The sequence below is a fragment of the Conger conger genome, chromosome 5 (genome assembly GCF_963514075.1).
Source record: "Conger conger chromosome 5, fConCon1.1, whole genome shotgun sequence".
Taxonomy (NCBI): domain Eukaryota; kingdom Metazoa; phylum Chordata; class Actinopteri; order Anguilliformes; family Congridae; genus Conger; species Conger conger.
In genome coordinates this window covers 59,475,900-59,495,697 of record NC_083764.1, presented here as the reverse complement: position 1 = coordinate 59,495,697, position 19,798 = coordinate 59,475,900, and the positions used below count along the sequence as shown (strand labels likewise).

General features: G+C 47.1%; 1 protein-coding gene across 4 annotated transcripts in view; it reads right to left on the bottom strand.

The window, feature by feature from the left end:
- Positions 1–18,230, bottom strand: part of zzz3 (zinc finger, ZZ-type containing 3) — a 30,008-nt gene extending 11,778 nt beyond the window's left edge. For 2 of the 4 annotated variants that reach the window (XM_061243743.1, XM_061243746.1), the window contains exons 1-5: positions 18,031–18,230; positions 5,812–7,283; positions 3,148–3,286; positions 1,253–1,400; positions 603–727 (exon numbers count right to left, since the gene is read on the bottom strand). In XM_061243743.1, the coding sequence (XP_061099727.1) occupies positions 603–727; positions 1,253–1,400; positions 3,148–3,286; positions 5,812–7,220 (1,821 nt within the window). In that variant the 5' untranslated portion in view covers positions 7,221–7,283; positions 18,031–18,230. Of the gene's footprint in view, positions 1–602; positions 728–1,252; positions 1,401–3,147; positions 3,287–5,811; positions 7,284–17,134; positions 17,536–17,764; positions 17,881–18,030 lie in introns of those variants that run through there. The other 2 variants (XM_061243745.1, XM_061243744.1) reach the window with 2 other exon arrangements.
- Positions 18,231–19,798: the final 1,568 nt, after the last annotated feature.

The window sequence follows — 19,798 nt, the reverse complement described above, 5'->3', positions numbered from 1 at the left end:
TTCACGCACAGCTGAATGACAAGCACTGCTGGGAGAGGATTCAGGAATTTATGAACCCCTACATGGGCTATGTCCAATCAGGGGCTGTGTCCAAATCAGCACACTTGTCTACCATTGAGTATAGCTGTTCAGTACACTGGATGAGAAAATTGTTATGTATTCAAAATGTTCTATAAATGTAGTGCAATTAAAATTGCAGGAGGACATACTCATTTCTGGGGTTTTGCAGAGTATATGCGGGAGCACCTTATCAGGAAGTAAAGAACCATTCTGGTCCCAAAAATTCTGATGCTTACGTTTAGTTTGAAAAGGAGGCGCAACTTCGCTGACGTGCAACGATAACGACACCCGAGCAAGGCCACACAAGGGGCGGAAGTGCTTGCCACTTACTTTTCACATACCGCCATCGCGTTCTAAACTGTACACACTAAACAACACGCAGCATGCTTGGTCGACAGTACCGAGGAGGGTGCCGTAGTTCAGAGGCTGATTCGGATGCAGCCAGTGAGCCAGACACACAGTTCTGTGGGGGCGAGGTCTGGCGGGCGGCCGGCTACGGCGGCTGACGGTTGAAGCTCGGTGCGTTGAGGCGGTGCGGATACCTGTGTCCGGCTGCTGGAGGCGCTGTGCTCCGGACCGTCACTAGAGGGCAGAGCTGAGTACAGCGCAGACGGCTCGCCCTCCTTCCGGGAATCCAGAGGACTTTTTGGTCGAGCGGGCAGCCCCACTGTACAAGACAACCCAAGGGCGGGGAGCACATTTAAATCTCATTTAATGACATTTACAAATGCTAATTCATTCTGTGGGTGGTAGCAGAGTAAATATAGCAGAGTAAAGATGGCAGATGTAGCAGAATAAAGATGGCAGACGTAACAGAGTAGAGATAGCCGATGTGGCAGAGTAGAGATAGCCGATGTGGCAGAGTAGAGATAGCCGATGTGGCAGAGTAGAGATAGCCGATGTGGCAGAGTAGAGATAGCCGATGTGGCAGAGTAGAGATAGCCGATGTGGCAGAGTAGATAGCTGATATAGCAGAGTAGAGATAGCAGATGTGGCAGAGTAGAGATATCTGATGGGCCGAATAAAGACAGATGTAGCAGGGTAAAAACAGCAGCATGTTTTTCAGAGGCACTATGTGTTGTTGCACCACAGGTAAGTTTCCTTCCCGTTTCTTCGTTAACGAAGGGGCTGCTGTAATGTTCATAAATCGCGCCCCATGCTACCTTCAGCCCCTGCGCGCAGCAGAACTGACCTTTATCGAAAATGAGCTTCAGCCTCCTGGTGTTGCGCTTCTTGTCGTGGAACTCCCTCTCGAAGTCCCCCAGGCCCGAGGTGTATTGGTCCCACCCGATTTCTGGAAGCTGCACCACACGCTGGGGACAGGGCAAGCCCAAGCCAACCTGGGAGGGGGGGGGGGGGGGGGGGGGGGGGGGGCAACCGTCAACGTGCAGAAAGGGGCGTCCAGAAAACATGCGTGTAGCAGGGAGGGGATTCTCCCAAGCCCTTTGGACAGCATCTGTCTTCCTGTCATTTACTCTTCTGTAAACACACACTGAGGTCCAGGGCTCCCAGAACACGCATGCAAGGGGGTATCAGCGATTGTGCCGAGTCCCGTGTGCGCACCGCATATGCCTCCCGCCGTAACCAGCACCGCTGCCGGGAGGAAAACAACAACAACTGCCAAATGTGTCGCATTCACACCTCACAAATTGCACAGAGGCTTCAAGTGCCTACAGACGGATGATGAGTGTTACCGACTGCTAATGCCTCGACGTGGCAGGGAAACTAAATGGCGGCAGGAAAACTCCCATCGATCCAAACGTGCGCATTTAACATGGGCGCGTGTGGGCAAGTTCACTTTTCCTGAGGAAAACAAAATGAACGTGTGTAAGCGGAGGAAAAATGTTACGCCCTTCTCCCTACCTCACCTCTGTATCGTCCTAACCCCAGCGCTTGCAGCCGATCCCATCATTGGTTAGTTCTACATTACATTACATTATTGGCATTTGGCAGACGCTCTTATCCAGAGCGACGTACAACAAAGTGCATACCCATAACCAGGGAAAAGTTCGCTGAAAGACCCTAGAGGGAAGTACAATTTCAACTGCTACCTGTACAACAAAGATAAGGACGAGGGCCTTTTTTTTCTTTTTCTTTTTTTTGAGAACAAACAAACAAACAAACAGAGCAAAAGTGACCAAAGTTAACTATCCAAACACTGCTTACCTAGCCAACTAAAAATACCGATACACAAAGCAAGTCACAGAGACAACAATTAAGGTTCACAGGGAGGTAGGGAGGGATGGGGAGAGGTGCTGCTTGAAGAGGTGTGTCTTCAGCTACATCAGAGCAATCATCTGCCTGATTCAACCAATTACACTCTCTCTCTCTGTCTGTCTGTCTCTCTCTCGGTCTCTCCGCGTGAACACAGACCACCTCAGAGGAAACCCAGATGACTCAGACAGAAGAGGCCGTGGACTGAGAGAGGCAGTAACCGACACAGGATATGAATCACCCCGACCCCGCTAAGCCCCTGTCCGACGGGACACTTGGGCTGGGCGCCGGGGATTTGAGGATGCAACACGACCTTTGACCTGGCTGAGAACTGCCTGGGTTCAGGAACAGTCACCGCCCTCTTGGGACATCATCATACCTGGTGCTGCAGGGAACTCACATCAGGGAGACCTGCCTGGGAAGAGGCGCTTAAAATAACGCACTGCACCTTGCAGCTAGGCGTGAGGTATGCGTCATCCACCAAACCAAGAGCTTCAATAAATTTAGCAACGCTGAGGAAGCATTGCTAGAAGTTGCTTCTCACATTTTTGCAGCCACCTACAATGGCCCCTGGTTATCCACGATTGATAACCAGGCCCAACAAGCACATCATTCTTATTCTAATGTGTTTTTCTACCACCTGCCATAATCACAAAAAAAATAGAAATTCAAAATAGAGAGGGTTACTCCATTTCATAACGCATAACACCAATCTCACAATTAGTTTCAATGAAGCTATCAAAAGAACAAAATGAAAACAAAGGCACCATAATACACGACTAGTACTTTGACTCTGCATGCAACAGAACCGCTCGTGATTGGTTAAGGGGTCAAGTGAGGCAGGGCCACAGAAAAAGAGGGCGAAGTAAGTACCTGCTTCTGTAGCTTCTCCACAAAGCTGATGGGGTCTCTCAGTGCCTCCCTCTGGTGGCAGGCCAGGGATTCCAGGTCCAGGATGGCTTGTGTGCGCTGGGCCTCCAGCACGCTGATGGTCTGCAGCAGCCTCTGGTAACTGGACAGGGAGGGGTGGGGGGGGATGGGGGGGTGACCAAACGTGTTACTGAAACGGACGGTTTACCGCGATTTACCACCGTCCTGGGAGCGCGCGTCGGAACATTCTAGAACACCGTGTCCGAGAGGGAAGAGAGCTAATGTAAGCCGGAAGGGAAGTGCAGCGTTTCGACTCGAGCGGACAAGCCAAGGCGGGGAGTTATTGCAGCCTGGGTCTGCATAAACCGAGGGTGTCCGCATGAATCATTTTAATTAGTACGCAGAGTTTTTTCGCTGCCTCTTATCAAATTAACGGCCAGGGTCGGCGAGGGAATTCCAGAAACCTGCCAGGACAAACAAAACACAGGGGCCTAGCACCCAATACGTGGACTAGAAACAACGGAACAACCAGGTACGCCGGGACAGCGCAGAGCGGGATGGAAAACACTGAACTGTGACACACTTAAGTTACTGACAAGATGGAAACCACAGCAAAAAATAAAATATAACAGGAGCGGAAACACTGATCCAAGCAGGTTTACAATGTGCTTGGCTCGTGACTTTGGTACCTTGCACAGGTTTACATCAGCCCCGGTTAAAATTCCAACGCGCCGCCCGCGCCCTTGGGTTGCCGCGGCGATCGCGGTGCAAGTTAAAAATTATCTTACGGAGCAGAAAGAGGGCATGCGTTGACCTTGGACTCGGGGACCTGGGGAGCTCGCTGAAGCGGCTATGGCGAGAGCCCTTTTTTGGAAGAAGCCGAGTGCGCTATAGTGCTGGGCAGCGAGGCGGCTTTTGTTCGCGTGTGAAAGGAGCTGGCAGGCAGCCCAGGTGGGTTCTGGGGCAGGTGGGGCCTTCGGACACGGGGGGGGGAGGGGGGTGACCCTGCCGAGGGGTGCACAGGGATTCGGTCCTCCTAGGAGGACATGCGGCTCGTGCTGTGGCGTTGCACCAAATTTTACGTTAATGTCGACCACAACAAGCACCTCTGAAAAGCCATTATACCTGTTCTATGAGAAAATGAGAAAACAGAAGTGTCTGAATGGGCGTGAACTTGCATGGAGCAGAATTTAATACCTTCCTCTGTGTTCATATGCAAATGCTCAGTAGACTTCTCCGAAGAACCATTTCGCGCCATATTCAGAGAAATATACATACGTCAGATGGCTACCTGACACTACAAAGGAAGTTCCTCTGTAGAAAAATAATTCTAAACTAATCAAAACTATTCATACAGTTCGTTGATGCCTTCTAGCCAGTGAAGACTCATATTCTGACACTAAAATCACACACAGCACCGACTGAGTTAACCAATGGCACATTAGGACACGGATCTGATTTGTGGTGGAGGTGCCTCACTCCCGCGAGGGCCAAACTCTGTAGAGGATCTCCTGCAGCATAGCCAGATAAAGCTGCCTCAATCCCATGGTGCACCGGGAACTGTCTGACTGACCGTTTTACAGGATTGCCGCATATTCTGCAAAAACCTGACCTGACAAAAAAAAAAAGCTATCAATCCAGGCACAGGCAGGGACAAAAAATAACAACATCATTGTCACTCTAGATTAGAGCTGATGGTTGCCTTGACATTGCACTAGAATCCATTCTGTGAAAGTGCCATTTGCAGGAACTACAAATTGAGAGGGGTAAGAAAAAGAAAAGAAAAAACACTTCAAACATAGCATCCGCAGATCATCATTTGATGCTTGTGCCAATAATCTAAAACTACAGCAGATCACATCATAACCGGCCGTTTTAATGATGTAACATTCAGGCATTGGCAGACATTTCTGTCCGTCTTTGAAGTCGCCAGCCTTACATTTTCAAAGCCTTTCAGGCTATGCATAAATGTTGTTCTTACGGAGTTGTTCTTATTGATAAAGCATTACCAGAACAAATATGGTGCAACTAATAAGCAAGGATGGCTCCAATTTTCTGTGGGTGATAACATTAAGCCCTAGAGCACAGTTACCATGTCATCGTTTATTTCCTGATGATTCACGCTGCATACTCACAGTAAACATGTATTCTTCCAATACAAACACGGGAATGAACGCATGGTCTGAGATGGGATGCACCATTAATTCCTAAAAGTCCTGTTTGTTGAATGAAGCCCAGTGCTTCATTGCTGGCCGTCACTCAGATCTCCGATCACATCAAACAACAGCTGCAAAGAATTAAACGGCAAAAGACCTTGTCCTTCCCTAAAAGACTGCTTAAATATTAGCCAGAGGTAAAGAGAGAGGTACAGAGAGAGTGGGAGACCAAGGGAGAGGGCGAGCGCAAGACAAATTGAAAAGATATTTCATGTGGACGATGCAAATCTATGTGTAGCAGCTTTGTCCGTTTACTAGACATGAAATAGATTTTTTTTATTTTTTAGGTACATTTCCAATTACCATGCTAGCACTGTAATGGCACAAACTAAAACGCAGACATGAAAAGGACAGGAAGCAGAAGGCACTCGCAGGAGAAGCACACAACAAAGTGAAGGCACACAAAAAAAAAAAGCTGGGAGAGGATGCGGGTTGCCATGGTTTCACATACTCTTTGTTGTGTTTCAAAGCCAAGTGATCAGACTCAAAGTAATACACGTCCGGGTCCTCTTCATCCTCCTCTTCCTCAGCCGCCTGGCTTCCCGCCGGCTCTTTGGTGGATTTGGAAACACTGGGCTCCGACACGCCGGCCTCCGACACGCCCGCCTCCCCGCCCGCCGTGTCCGTCCCCCGCCCGGAACATTCCGTCCCCGGCCTGCCGGCCGGGCCCCGCCCAGCGGAGGGGAGGAGCTCATCCGCGTTCGGGGAGGCCTCCTCCTCCGCGCGCCCCGCCCGGCCCTCGCCCTCCTTGTGCGGGCCATTGCCCAGAGAGGGGGAGGGCGGCTTGGAGCAGGTCGGTCGCCGGGGCGAAGTTCTCAGTGTGTATCTGTGTTCTTGAGGTTCGGTGAAAGAGGGGGGGTCAGTGAGGGTGGGGCTTGGGGCGGGGCTGGGGGCCGTCTCGGGGGCGGGGGTGGGGTTGGGCGGCGCCGGGGGCCGGGCTTCTCCTGAGATGTGTGAGCCGTCCGGCGCCGGTCCGAGGCCACCGTTGGTGCCCTGGGGCGCAAGCTCCTGTGGCCGGCAACCGGCGTCCCCCACAACATCCACCTCCTCCTCCGGCTCCCGGGCCGCGGGCGGGGCCCCCGAGGGGGCGGGGGCGGCGGGGACGGGCGGCTCTGGGGCGGCCGTCGCACCGTCCGGCTCCGAGCGCTCAAGGTTCGAGTTTCTACAAGGCACATGGGGGTCCGGGGGCGGCGACGAGTCCACCTGCCGCCCGTTGGGCAGCGGCGGGGCGCTGTTCCTGTCGCCCGAGGGTGCGCCCGGACTGGGCCCGGGGCCCTCAGGGCCCCCGTCCGCCGCCCGCCGCCCGTCCAGCCCGTTGGTGACCTTGTGGGGCTCGTCCCTCACCTCCGCCCCGCTCGCGTTCTCGCTCTCGTCCCGGTCCGGTTCCTCCGGCGGAGGGCACAGCCTGTCCGGCCTGGGGGTGGGCGGGTCGTCGTCGCTCTCCGCGGGCGTTTGGGGGGGTTCCGTGGGGTCGCGGGCGGGCCGCTCCGCCCTGCCGGGGGAGTCCTCCTCGGACCCGGGCGTGTCCCCCGAGCGGGAGCAGCGCTTGGGCCTCTTCTGGACGGGCGGGGCCTCGGGGCAGTCCCTCTCCGAGCAGGACAGGACCCTCTTCCTCGGGCTCAGCCATTGCTCCTCCGGCGCCTGCCGCCCGGAGAGCGGGCCCTTCTGCGGGGGCTGCTGCTGACCCTGCGGACACTCCTGCCTCTTTTTGGGCGACCGCGCTCGGGGCAGAGGGCCGGCCTGGGACTCTTCCGGCGGGGCGATGCTGCGGTTCCTAAGGGTCCGACCGCAGAAGTTCTCGTCCAATCCATTTAGCCCCACGGATGATCTTGTAACGCGTGTGGAGCGAGGAGCAGCCATGCTATGGCAGAAGCCTACAGTCTCCACATGGCGGTCTGCTCCTCTCCAGCAGATTGTGGGCACCTGGAGGAGACCCGGAGAGAGAAGACGGGAGAGTTAGTCAACATGGAAGCTGGGACACGTTTCTAAGATGGATGCCTACTGGTGTCGGTTCTCCACGCCTTGGTGTTTCACTGTAGGACAGGGCTGCCCAACCTTGTACCTGGAGAATATACCCGTCCGGTAGGATTTCCCCCCTACCTTAAGGAAGCACACCTCATTCAACAGCTAGAGAGCTTGTTGCACTGCCAATTAGTAGAAATCAGGTGGGCCAAATTAGGGTTGAAAAGGGTTGCAGGGTTGAAACCTACAGGACGGTAGGTCTCCAGGAACAGGGTTGGGCAGCACGGCTGCAGGAGATGACGGGGAACCCTTCTTTACCACAACAATCCACCAGCTCACCCACTACAGCTAATATGCCAGAGCAGTGGTCCTCACTCCTGGTCCTGAAGAGCCGCAGGGGGTGCTGAATTTCTGTTTTTGCCTTAATATCAGCAACCAATTCTGACCCAAGAAACCAGATGAGCAGAGTTAACTGCGTAAATAGCCGCTTTAATTGAGCGATTAAGTGCACAGTAACAACAAAAGCAGGCACGCCCTGCGGCTCTCCAGGACCAGGAGTGAGGACCACAGCGGCAGAGACCAGGCCACCGGAAACAGACAGATCTCAGGGACCCGGCCTACCACAGGAGTTTCAGAGTAATTCGGACATGTTGCTCGCTAACTGATCCATCTCCATCTGTAACAGAACGACAGCTCTGAATAATGTCGGACACAGTGTACAGAACTGAATTCAATAGACTCAACAGCCTTCCTGAGACCTTGCATCACTTGTCAAGCGTTCGTTTAAAGCAGCCCTACTTTTAGCTTTTAAACTCCCAACTCACTGATTGATGTGCCACTGTAAGCTATAAAGCACCGGACCACACCACAGGTCCCCTGTCACAGAAATAAATATGAAATAATATGAAAACTAGCATCTTCATTAACAGCTATGTACACAGTGGTCTCGTTAACAGGGAATTCCTCCTGAATTTTAAAGAGAAAAAAAAAAAAAAACAACATTCACTGTATTCTATAAACGCAGACATTCTCAGGTCTTGTTTTTAAGATTACAAGCGGCAATGACCCAGCGTTGAGCCACAACAAAATAATTACTCCTGTTTCTTTGTGCCATTCTTCTTTCAGTGTCTGATATTTGCGTAGATTGATCATAATATTTACACAGTCATTGGTAGCATTGCAAGACTCAAAGAGAAAGCACTACATTTTAATGAAAATGAGAGGTCAAGTTCTAGTCAGCTCGCTCAACATTAGTATAATAAAATAGAAATTGCTCCTCAGGTTTTACAAATATTTAGTCTGGTAAAAATCAGTTTTTTGAGCACGCCAAAACATTTGTGGCTCATTTCATCCCGCTTCTGTTGTTACAAGTGCCATAAAACATACATACAAAATGGCCACATGTTAAAAACTAAAGGGGCAGGTCAGGGTCAGATTCTAACACTCTGATGTGAGAAATCTGCTCATTCCACAGTCCAGTCACATCTTCACTGAGATGTGTGAGCTGTCCGGTGTCGGTCCGAGGCCACCGTTGGTGCCCTGGGGCGCAAGCTCCTGTGGCTGGCAACCGGCGACCCCCACGAGGGGGCGGGGGCAGCGGGAACAGGCGGCTCCTTACTTTAAGGCTTCGCATACAATGCAACAGTGAAAACGCTGAGAGGAAACCCCTCTTAGTTTCTGACAAGGGAAAACAGGGATGTCGCCGTACCAGAAATTTGGTAGTCGACACTCCATACCATTCATTCATTCATTCATTATCCTAACCCGCTTATCCTGAACAGGTTCGCAGGGGGGCTGGAGCCTATCCCAGCATACATTGGGCGAAAGGCAGGAATACACCCTGGACAGGTCGCCAGTCCATCGCAGGGCACACACACCATTCACTCACACACTCATACCCACGGGCGATTTAGACTCTCCAATCAGCCTAACCTGCATGTCTTTGGACTGTGGGAGGAAACCGGAGTACCCAGAGGAAACCCACGCAAACATGGGGAGAACATGCAAACTCCGCACAGAGAGGCCCCGGCCGACGGGGATTCGAACCCAGGACCTCCTTGCTGTGAGGTGGCAGTGCTACCCACTGCAGCATCCGTGCCGGCAGCACTCCATACCAATAATAGTGAAATTCCACAATTCTTGATAACCAATTCCCATGGATAATAAATCCCATGTAGTTCTGCAACCAACACTCAAATTAAAAAGCTCTGTATGAACATGAACAAAAAAAAAAAAAAAAAAAAAAAACCTTGTACAGTGGCATGCAGCCTTCAATGATTTACCAGTTATGTGAGCTTGACAATAAATTTCTCACAGAAAAAGTACTTTGCTGACTTATTTCACTGCAGTGGTGATAAAGCTCATAGGATGTAAGTGGAAATTCTAAGGTGAAAGCCTTGACATGGTTATTAGTGTTCAGATAATGCAAGCTGAAGTTGTCATAGGAACTTCCATAGATGTATAGGATAGCTAGAAGCACTGAAGTGTTTTATGAGGTCACTTCCTCACAACACTGAAGACTCACTTGTACACTGTGCACACTAGTTATCAAGTAGGTTTTCATCCACATCAATGTTGATCATACACTCCATTGTTCAGTAAAGGTCTGTAGTTGGCAAACACAAACTCCTCAACATTTGACTGGTTTGCACAGAGAAACCACTACCTCCACGTTGAGGAAATCACACAAAAACACATCTACACTAATCTGCGGTTTAATTTTATCTCAACGGAACCAAAGCCGTTCCAAAGGAACACAAAGGATTTCTGCTGCCAGGTTTTCTGCTCATCCCTCTCCAGAGAATCAGGACTTAACAGCTGGACAGTTCTTAGCCACCAAAATAAATACACAGCGGCTAAGCTATGAGAACATCATCGTAAATTACTCTCTTCAACAAAAAAACCCCCCAAAAAAAGCCTGTCATCCTTCTGTCCCCTTTCAATTTAATGTCTCTGAAAGCAGACAGTCATGCGTCTTACAACTTCAAGCAGACCGGACCTGATAGACAGGAACCAGGCTGAAATTAAATTGAAAATCCAGCGAGTTATGAATAATGGTCATGACAGGAGCCGACAGTTTCTCAGCTGAGAGGAGCATTGTTTAAAGAACACACTAATCACCCCCCTCATCAGCAAACCCAAAAAAAAAAAAATGTGTGGCAACCCTACCCTGCCATACTGTGCGGAGGAGGAGCCAGTTGCTGCCAATATTTTATTTATTTAGTTATGGCCAATGACAGACCTTCCCCTGGAATTCGATATAAAACCAGGGTGTAGCCGTCGCAACACACAACACTCTTTGAGCAGCATAAGCCTACGGGCATTCTTGATTCCTCGTTTTAACTTCAATGCTTCCTGCATATTAAAACAAGACATCCACTGACACCTCTCAACATTCAAGAATGGCCATTTAGCGTGGCGGTCCCCACGGGTAGCCGTCCGGGGCTCTGACAATGACTCCACGCGTCATTTCAGGCCGTTCCCTCTCTGTGCGTCTTGGTGGCCTGTAGCACAGACGGAACTGAAAGCCGCAAAGAGATTAAAAAGGAGAGAATCTAAAGACATTTACCACACAAATAAATCAAAAAAACAATTGATAATTTGACACAGTACCTGTTAATGTATCGAAGCGAGCTTGTCATTCTTAGCTGTATCGAGAACCAAATTAATGTTCAAAGCTCAAAAACATGCCCAGGCTCTTAGCCCGGACACCTTAAGATACAGGCGAGCCCAGCGAACTGTACAAATGAAAGCGGATAACAATTTCTCACATCTTGAGAGGCTGTTCCTTCCCTGCAGAGCATGGAGGTTCTACACTTGCTAAATTGTAGTTTAGCAGGAATAGGACAGCGCAGAGCCAAGGGGTCGTGTACCGAGTATGTGTGGACAGTCCACACTGACTATAGCACCGACACCTCCACCGAGTGTATGAATTTGCGGATCTATGGACCGTGTGCTCTAAAGTCAAGCCCATATAAGACTATAAGACATAGGGTAGTAGAGGTAGCAGCACATTTTTTTTGGAGCTTGGGGTGGGAATCATATATATCATATATCATATATATATATATGTCCCCAGATCTACTGGAGTGCTTGTGTTGTTCTAGTCATGCCTTGTCTACAGGCGTTTAAGTCAAATATGTAAAGGAGAAAGTTATGGTCTGATCAGTGAAACAGAGTGAATGTTTCACATTAAGCAAAAGAAGGTTACAAGTCCTATAAAGCCATTAAACACCACTGGCCTACATCTCTGCTTGCTACCGCATAATCAACTGGTCGGACATCTGAAAGTTATTGAAATTATACTCAAGGTTTTTCAGGCTGACCCCAAACTACCACCTCAATTTTACAAAAGCGTAAAGAGAAACCTGAGCGTACACATGGTTACGGAAGGAACAAACATGGTTACAACTAACCAAGCATTCAAACCACAAGCATTATAAAAATAACAGGCAGGGTTAGCATGCCCTAAAAAAGCACTACACACAAACAAAGTGGGGCCTCACACACAGAAGAAATCTTGGGCCGTTACAACAATGACTACCACATGGGTTATCACAACACAGCAGGTGCTCTCCCCCACCAGAACATCCTGACAAACGACAAGTCTCAAGTGAAAAACAGGCTGGATACCAGAGGGGGGAAAAGTCCAGGGGTCAGAGAGTGAAAGTCCTGGCGTGCATTTCTTTCTCCAAATAGGTCCACCTTCCTGGCTGAAGAATTGCGCCAATTAGCAAATCCAGGCGATTGGGACAAAATACTGAGGACATTTTATTTCTGAACCTGGATTTACCCCATCTCTGGTGGAAGCTGAGGCTACAGGGATGCATGCGACACGTACAGTAGATCTTTGAGTCAGGCCAGGTGAGGCAGGTCAGTGCACTGTGTGGAAACCACGGTGAGCAGCATTCCCGGCTGCCTTCTGCCGAGACCAGGAATGACTCAGACTGCTCAGCACGAGGGGAGCCATTTCCATCTCTGCACTAATTTCATCTCAAGAAAAAAGTAAACAAATTCTATCAGATGTCATAGTAAAAGAACTGCCAGGAATATTTCCAGCTGAATGAGTATACTCTGGCATATGAATTGCAGCATTTAGTGTTGACAAGTTTAATAAAAAAGAAAAAAAAAGAAAATGTATCACGTTTAAAGTTCTCGAAGTGGTTATTAGATCTGAAAGCAACCAAAAAAAAAACTGGAAGCTTGAGTCTTTCATCAAAAGCAAACCCTCCCTTGAGCTCCTGGTAAGGCTGGCCCGTATCCGGCTTGGAAGACATTTCCAAAAGCAATGCAAGAAATGTGAACAGTAGGTGGTGAGCTGTGAATGGACAACAGCAGCAACATGTGGACTTACTGCAAAGCAACACAACTCTCACAGAGGCCGTGGAGCCCAGAAACGCAAACAACTGTGTGGCCAGAGTCCGCAGCTCTAGTCAATCTCAGTGCCCTTTAAGCCATTAAAGATGAAATGCAGCGCAATCTGCCCATCTCTTGGCCCAGCAGGAAACCAGACTTCATTTCCCTCGTTCATAATTAGCGGTTTGCCTAGTTTCCAAAACAACACAACGTCTGTAGTTTAGTTGTTTTCCTGCTTGTTTCACAGAGAGGGCAGCGTGTGGAGGGGGGGGGGGCTTGCTTATTTTCGAATTCCTGATTCAAGGCCCAAGGTTCTTTAGCCATACGCTACTTAGGCGCACATGTCAACGTGAGAATGCGAGCGCTCGTTACTGCAGTTCACTCATTGAGCTTTGAGGCATCTTTGATTAATGTGTTGGCAAGGTCGTCCGTTAATAAATAAAACAGGAAGCAGACTCGTAAATCGCTGATGGAAATTTGAATTTAGAGTGCACCGGCGCTAAATGAAATTCAGCCCGCGCGACTTCTCGCAACAGCCATTTTTTGCGCGCGAGGAGGTAAACCGGCGCGGCTGCACCTGGACGGGGGAAGAGCGAAACCGCCCTTGACCACCTGCGACACACATGCACTGACACTCACGATTTCTTGGGAAAGGTCACGCTGCGAGCAACGCCACGAACACATCCGTGACAAAAAAAATAAAAAGTGCTTTCCATTCACTGCTGGTGTCACCGAGACAGCTTATCTTCAGCCCGGAAACAGACAGATAACATTTCAACAATTTTAAGGTTCACCCGTTCCTGTTGGGAATGTCTTAACGTGCCCCCAGGCACAAAACGGCGCCCTACACAGATTCTACGTATGTTACAGGGAATCAACTAACGCCTGTCCAGTAATGCCTCCAGGAACCCAAGGGCTTGATTCACGAAGACCTTCAACATGCGCAAAATGTTTGGGCACAAGCAAACACCAGGAACATGAACAAGGGTTGGTCAAGGTATTTGTTTGTCACCAATTGTTGGTTGTGTGGTTTTGCATGCGCATAAAGGTTTAGCATATGCTAAAATTAATTATAAATCAGGCCCTAAATGTATATCCAATATGGATACATTTCAGACCGAATCTGGGACCATTCGCCATACATGCACAGATTGGCTCCTCTGACTCCAGAACATAAGAGTTTCCCTTGTTTGGTTTTTTTTTTTTCATACTGTTGACTGGACAGCTAGTTACTGACAGTGGAACACAATATAGAGAATGACACCCACATCTGGCTGGCTCCGTTACACTGTGCTCTTGTTATTAGCGGCACCTAGCAAATAGTGCTGGACTGCTACAGAACAAGAGCTGCAGTGGAAAAACTTCATTAGAATTAAAGTTCTTGAAGTAAAATGTTCTACCAATCTCATTCAGACCCTTCACACGGCCATTTTACTGAATAGCAGTACAACACTCGAGCTTGGATTGCACGCTGCTGTCCATTTAGCGTTGTAATTAGTTTTGATGGGAGCCTGTAGGAATTCATCCAGCTAAGAAAGTGGGTTTTAGAGTATGGAATCAACACCCAGCTGCAGCCACTGGTCCCACAGGGCAGCGTAGTGCACTGTAGCCCAGAAAGGAAGGGCTTCATCTGGCAGGGCTGCCCTGAGCTCAGCGCTCAATACTGATTAATCTGCTCAAATGGGTGCCAGTAGTCTCCATACATCAACTGCGCATTCAATTTCAAAACACCGACTGCACAGCGCACGTACTATGGCAGCGAGTGCTTCTGCGGAGAGTGTGTTATTGTCGAAGCTCTCGCGAGTTGACAGCCATTTGTATACCTACCTAAAATTACACTCTCCATCTTGCCACTCAGCCATGAAACACTCATCACCTGGAGAAGATTCTACATTTATCCCACAGTCCACTATTCACACTCCAGTTAGGAATTACGCAGTGATCCCCAGAAACCTAATGCGATTTGACCATGCATAACCAAATATGACAACAGGGGGCACATTGTCTGTCTGGTGCATTCATAATTAGAGCAAAGAAAACGGGCAAAATATTAAAACTGACCAGCACTGGAATAACAGCCACTTCACCACATACCCTTGATCAAGCTTCTTCAGACATGATTGAGTGGATTATAAGCCTGTTACCATACATGTTCATAACATGCCACTACCATATACGCTGAGCACATACTTCAATGATCAACGCTAGCACTTTCCTTTATTTCTTCAACCAGCTGCATATAAAAGCTGCTTTGGCAAGCAAGAACTGTGCTCAGCTGCGATTTGAAGTATATTCTCCATTTATTTACAAAGGTGCTGGCCTATTGCACAATATTTAATTCATCAGAGGAATATCAGGAAGCTCAAAGCTTTGAATAAACAGGCTATTTGTAGATGTATACAGACAGACACACATGCACGCACACAAACTCAGATTCCACTCATTAATATAAAATTGGAACAAATATTGGGTCTTGCTACCGATTCTCACAAAATGCTTTTTCTCCAGGCATTAGGAAACCGTCCCACGCTCAGGGAATCAGGCTTTGGTTGGCACCCAGCCTCTCAAACAGCGCTGGATTAAATCAAAACAATCGGAGGTCAGAGGTCATTCTCCCTGGTCTACAGCAATGGCCTCTTCACAGATGAAAACTTGAAATTTGTCATTTAAAATACCAACTGCAGCAGGACTCTTGATAACTCTTAAAATATGCCTTTGTTTGATCAAGCAGAAGCCAAAATCTAATCTTTATTATGCCATTAACTATGCTTCACAACTAAGCCTGGCCTGGGATTGTAAATGTTTGTTATGGGAAAACTGAAACCAGATTAAACTCTTAAATCACGAGCAAATGAGATGAGACCACACAAGACTACAGCCTGGAAAAATTACTCTACACAAATTATATAATAATGTAAGAAGAATGATACATGCCCAGTCATACACTAGGACCAGTATTTGACTATTCCGGCAGAGTCTAGGATCACGATGACAGGGAAAGCAATGTGGAGCAAGACGTCCTACCAATAAGACATTGTATGCATAAATTGCCAGCTCCTTTGCCAAACAGGAATTATAGGCCAGGAAGTGAATGTCAGGCCAATCTCATGATTGGGAAATATAATCAAGACAGGATTAACTGCAACAAAATAAATCCGTGGTAAAACTACAATGTGCACGTGAGCAGGCACGGACAGCCCAAAGCATCCTGTCTGGTATTCCACTGTACGACTTATTGTTTTTACAGCCAATGGCCATGCATCTTGTTGAAATGTGGCAGGGGTGACCAGCATGCAAATCTGGGCAAGATCCCCTGCTTAGAACATTCTTGAGTAATATGAATAAATAGCACAGTAGGGTGTAGTAAACTAAGAGAAAACCTGCTAAAACAGTAAGCTAGTCCTCGCTCAGCAGTCTTCTCTGACCTTGGCATTTAATGCATTAAATATTAAAAGCACATATGGTGTTTTGTTTAACTGGAACCGTTGACTGCGCGCTGTACACGGCTCCTTTTAATTAACAACGATATATGATTTACTGCACAGTTAGGGAAGCGTTGCCTAGACATCTCAACGCACAACTTTGTTTTGCTAATAAAGTAAGCTAACGTTGATATGGCTGGCTCCGTTTTAATTCCAACTGTTTCTACGAGTATAACCTTAAGACCCACCAGCTTTATAAGATGCATCAAGCGACTTGTGTAGTTGGCTATCAAACTAAACTGTACTCGGTGGTCGCAGAGAAATTAAATGGCCACCAAAAGTGTCAATCTGGAAAAAAGTCCAGTCCTAGCTAATGTTGGGTATATCGTGTTATGATATTGAGGTTGATAGCAGTTTAGTTCAAACATCCCTAGTTAAATCAACACTTTTCTAGATCACAAAATGTAGACAATGTTTCACAAAATATTGTTTTGTTTTGACACAGCCGTCCAAGGGAAGTTAATCGTGGACAGGCAGAACTGAAGCGTGAAAGAACTAACGTATTATTGTCAGCTATGAACATCAAATGAGAGATCAAAGTAATTGGCTAAATGATTCTGTATGAACCCATGGAATCCCACGTGTTAGAGAGCTATCTAACTTGGCTAACTAGCTAGCTGAGTAACTTCCTGAGTATTTCCAGCAAGCTAGCGGTGCGCGTGGCGAACATGAACTTTAAAATTATCATTACATTACAATAGCTAACGTTAGCGCGCTAACTAGCTAGCTACATGCCGTAGCTAACTTACTAGCCGGTCGTTGCAAGAACGTGTCTGGTTTTAGTGGTAGCTAGCAACAACAACAAACCCGAAAAACACGAAAAGTGTGAGCACAACATAATAACCACGGAGAAAAACAATGTTTGCTAGTAAGCAAGTTATGCACATGTTAGAGGTTAGCTAGGTTGTTAGCAATTAGCCAACTAGCAAGCTAGCCAACTATAGATTAATGAAGATCAAAGACAGATCGTAGTACCCTCCTTTTCTTCTTCGTGTTACAGGGGACCTTTTGAGCTCTGCAGTCTCGGTTACGTTGAGCAAAGGCAGCTTTCCCCCTCTCCTTTTCACTAAAAGCGGCCCTTGGTGGCTAAAGGAAATACAGGGAACAGGCAGGAATTTGAGCCGGTAGAGCACTGTCTACCCCGCCACTAGAATCTGAGCTTGACGTTGTTGAACGGTAGCTAGCTAGTGTCTGTCTATGTGAGCTCATATTTAGCTAGCTCACGCTAGCTAGCTAGTTACTTATGTAACACGACTGGTTTCTCAATTGAACAAGCTTCTCTCTATAAATCGATTAGTAAGATCGTTTATTTAAATCCAATAATAGTTGCTGGATAATAATCTACAGCTACATAAATGGAAGGAGAACGTGCAAAGCTTGGTCGCACCCTTCTGCATGATGCACCACACTGACACAAATTAAGGTTGCTGACTGGATAGCCAGCTATGCGTTTTTCGTTTCAACTCTCATTTGCAGCTTCTAAAAGGCTGGTGAAACAAAAACGAACCGGAAAACTAGCTATATTTTACTTCAACTGAAATCCTATCGGGACAGAGATGAGGAAGTGTGTTTGAAATGTTTACATATCTGCAACCTTTTACTAACCTAATTTAAGGGACCAGATGGCCTGATCGTGATGACTGCAAAGAGGGAGAAACACGCAAGGAGCAGGAGCGAGGGGCAGCTAGACGATTGTTTTAGAGCAACAACTTTCCCAAAGCGCTCACACGTCAAATGACTGACTGCTGAACCACTTATTCTACGTCTACAGTATGCTCGAAGTTCTAATTTTACTCGTAGATGTATTTGATGACAACGGCGGGTGCGTTTGATTTCAAAAATGGTATTTAAAGCTCGAGAATTACACTTACCTCACTTCCGCAAATGGTTTGCAGCACACTCGGCCGCCGCCATGTTTTCTATCCCCTGGCTCTTGTGTGAGCAGCCGAATCCCGCCGCGCTCTACACACTGCGATGCATTTTTTGCAACAGCCGAGCTTGCAACGTGCAACAGCGAGACAAGCATGGTGCATATGCAGTCTCTGAGATTGTTGTTGCAGCAGCTTCGCTGGAACGGCTTTATTATTTCTTACATCAGCTATGTTAAACACAACACATTTTATTTGCTTTAATCATCATAATTTACGTTTCCTGGTCGAAAACGGTCACATATTTATAGCTGAAGTGCGGAGGTACTTTCAAAAGTACGTGGAGGTTGCATAACCAGTGGATTACTTGATATAATTAAAATGCGGGTTTGCATGTGTGGGCTTGAACTTATATCACATATGATATTGTAGTGGAGATGATTCGTGAACGAATTCTGCCGAGACCATGATGACACATAAAAGTTGGGAACATATTTCAGTTATTCTATGCAAAGCTCACAATTAACACGAATTATAATAAAAGAGGAAAGCCTACAGGTGTCTAGCTAAACCAAAAGAACAACGGTTTTAATAATCACATTTCAAACACCGTTTCTGAGCAATGCATGTATTTATATAAACAGGTGCTCTGCCGCCTAGTGGTTCCACAACTAATGAAATTAGCCGCTAACACCTCTATTCGACAAGAGAGGTATAAATTGGATACATTATAAGCTTGTAACCTGTATTAAAATAGCAACATCTGATGCGGTGTATTGTTGCAAAGCATAACGCAATGAAGCGCAAAAGCTATAAAGTTAAGAGAACACCATCCATTCCACCTTCCTGTGGGTGCACAGTGCAGCTCGCGTAGGCTAGTATGCACGTGGAATACAAATCTGTAGAACACCAAATACAATCATTTCCACTGTTGAAAGATGGTCAGTGAACAAGCAAACTTATTTATCTATAGATACTAGGTTTTCCTGTCTATTTTTCGACAACAAATCGTTTTTACTATGTACATTTGTTTTCCAATCTCTTCTCACATTCTTGTTTAAACCATGCGGTTTCATTCTTTATAGCCTTTGGCATCTGCTTTCGGGAATACCAGTTTTATTTGATTTATGCATTTGACCCCGTTAAAAACATTCTTCAGAAGACAAACACGTGGGCCATTGTCTAATACAGTTTTGGCCATTAAGACACAGGAATAAAATCATTATATATATATATATATATATATATATATATATATATATATATATATATATATATATATAAAAAAAACCATAGAACACCAAAGCTTAAAGGCTCTCCATATTTCTACGATTCTGACCATCAGTCTTTTGGCAAACAAATTCCAGGAGTGATTCAATGCAAAGGAACCACAACATCGATGGTACCACAGAACCAAGCCATTCACGCCAATCAGTCACAAGCCTATATAGGATAACCAAAGTCTCTCTTTAAGATAGACCTCCGATGCTCCTTTGACGCATTACATACGTGTGCCAGGTAAGAGAACAACTGAACAAATAATGGGCTTAATGATGTAAAGTGTAGGTAAAGCTCCTGCTGGTCAAAATATGAGCTTGTAAACAATATTCAGTTTAAGCATACGGCCACTACAGCTGCATCTTGGCTGTAAAACTAGATGGAAATGTGAACAAACATCGACACAGACTCAGTTAATATATTGTGATTATTAGTGAGAGTCGGCTTAGATGGTTCCAGTAATTTATTTGCAACAGAAGAGTCATCACACCTC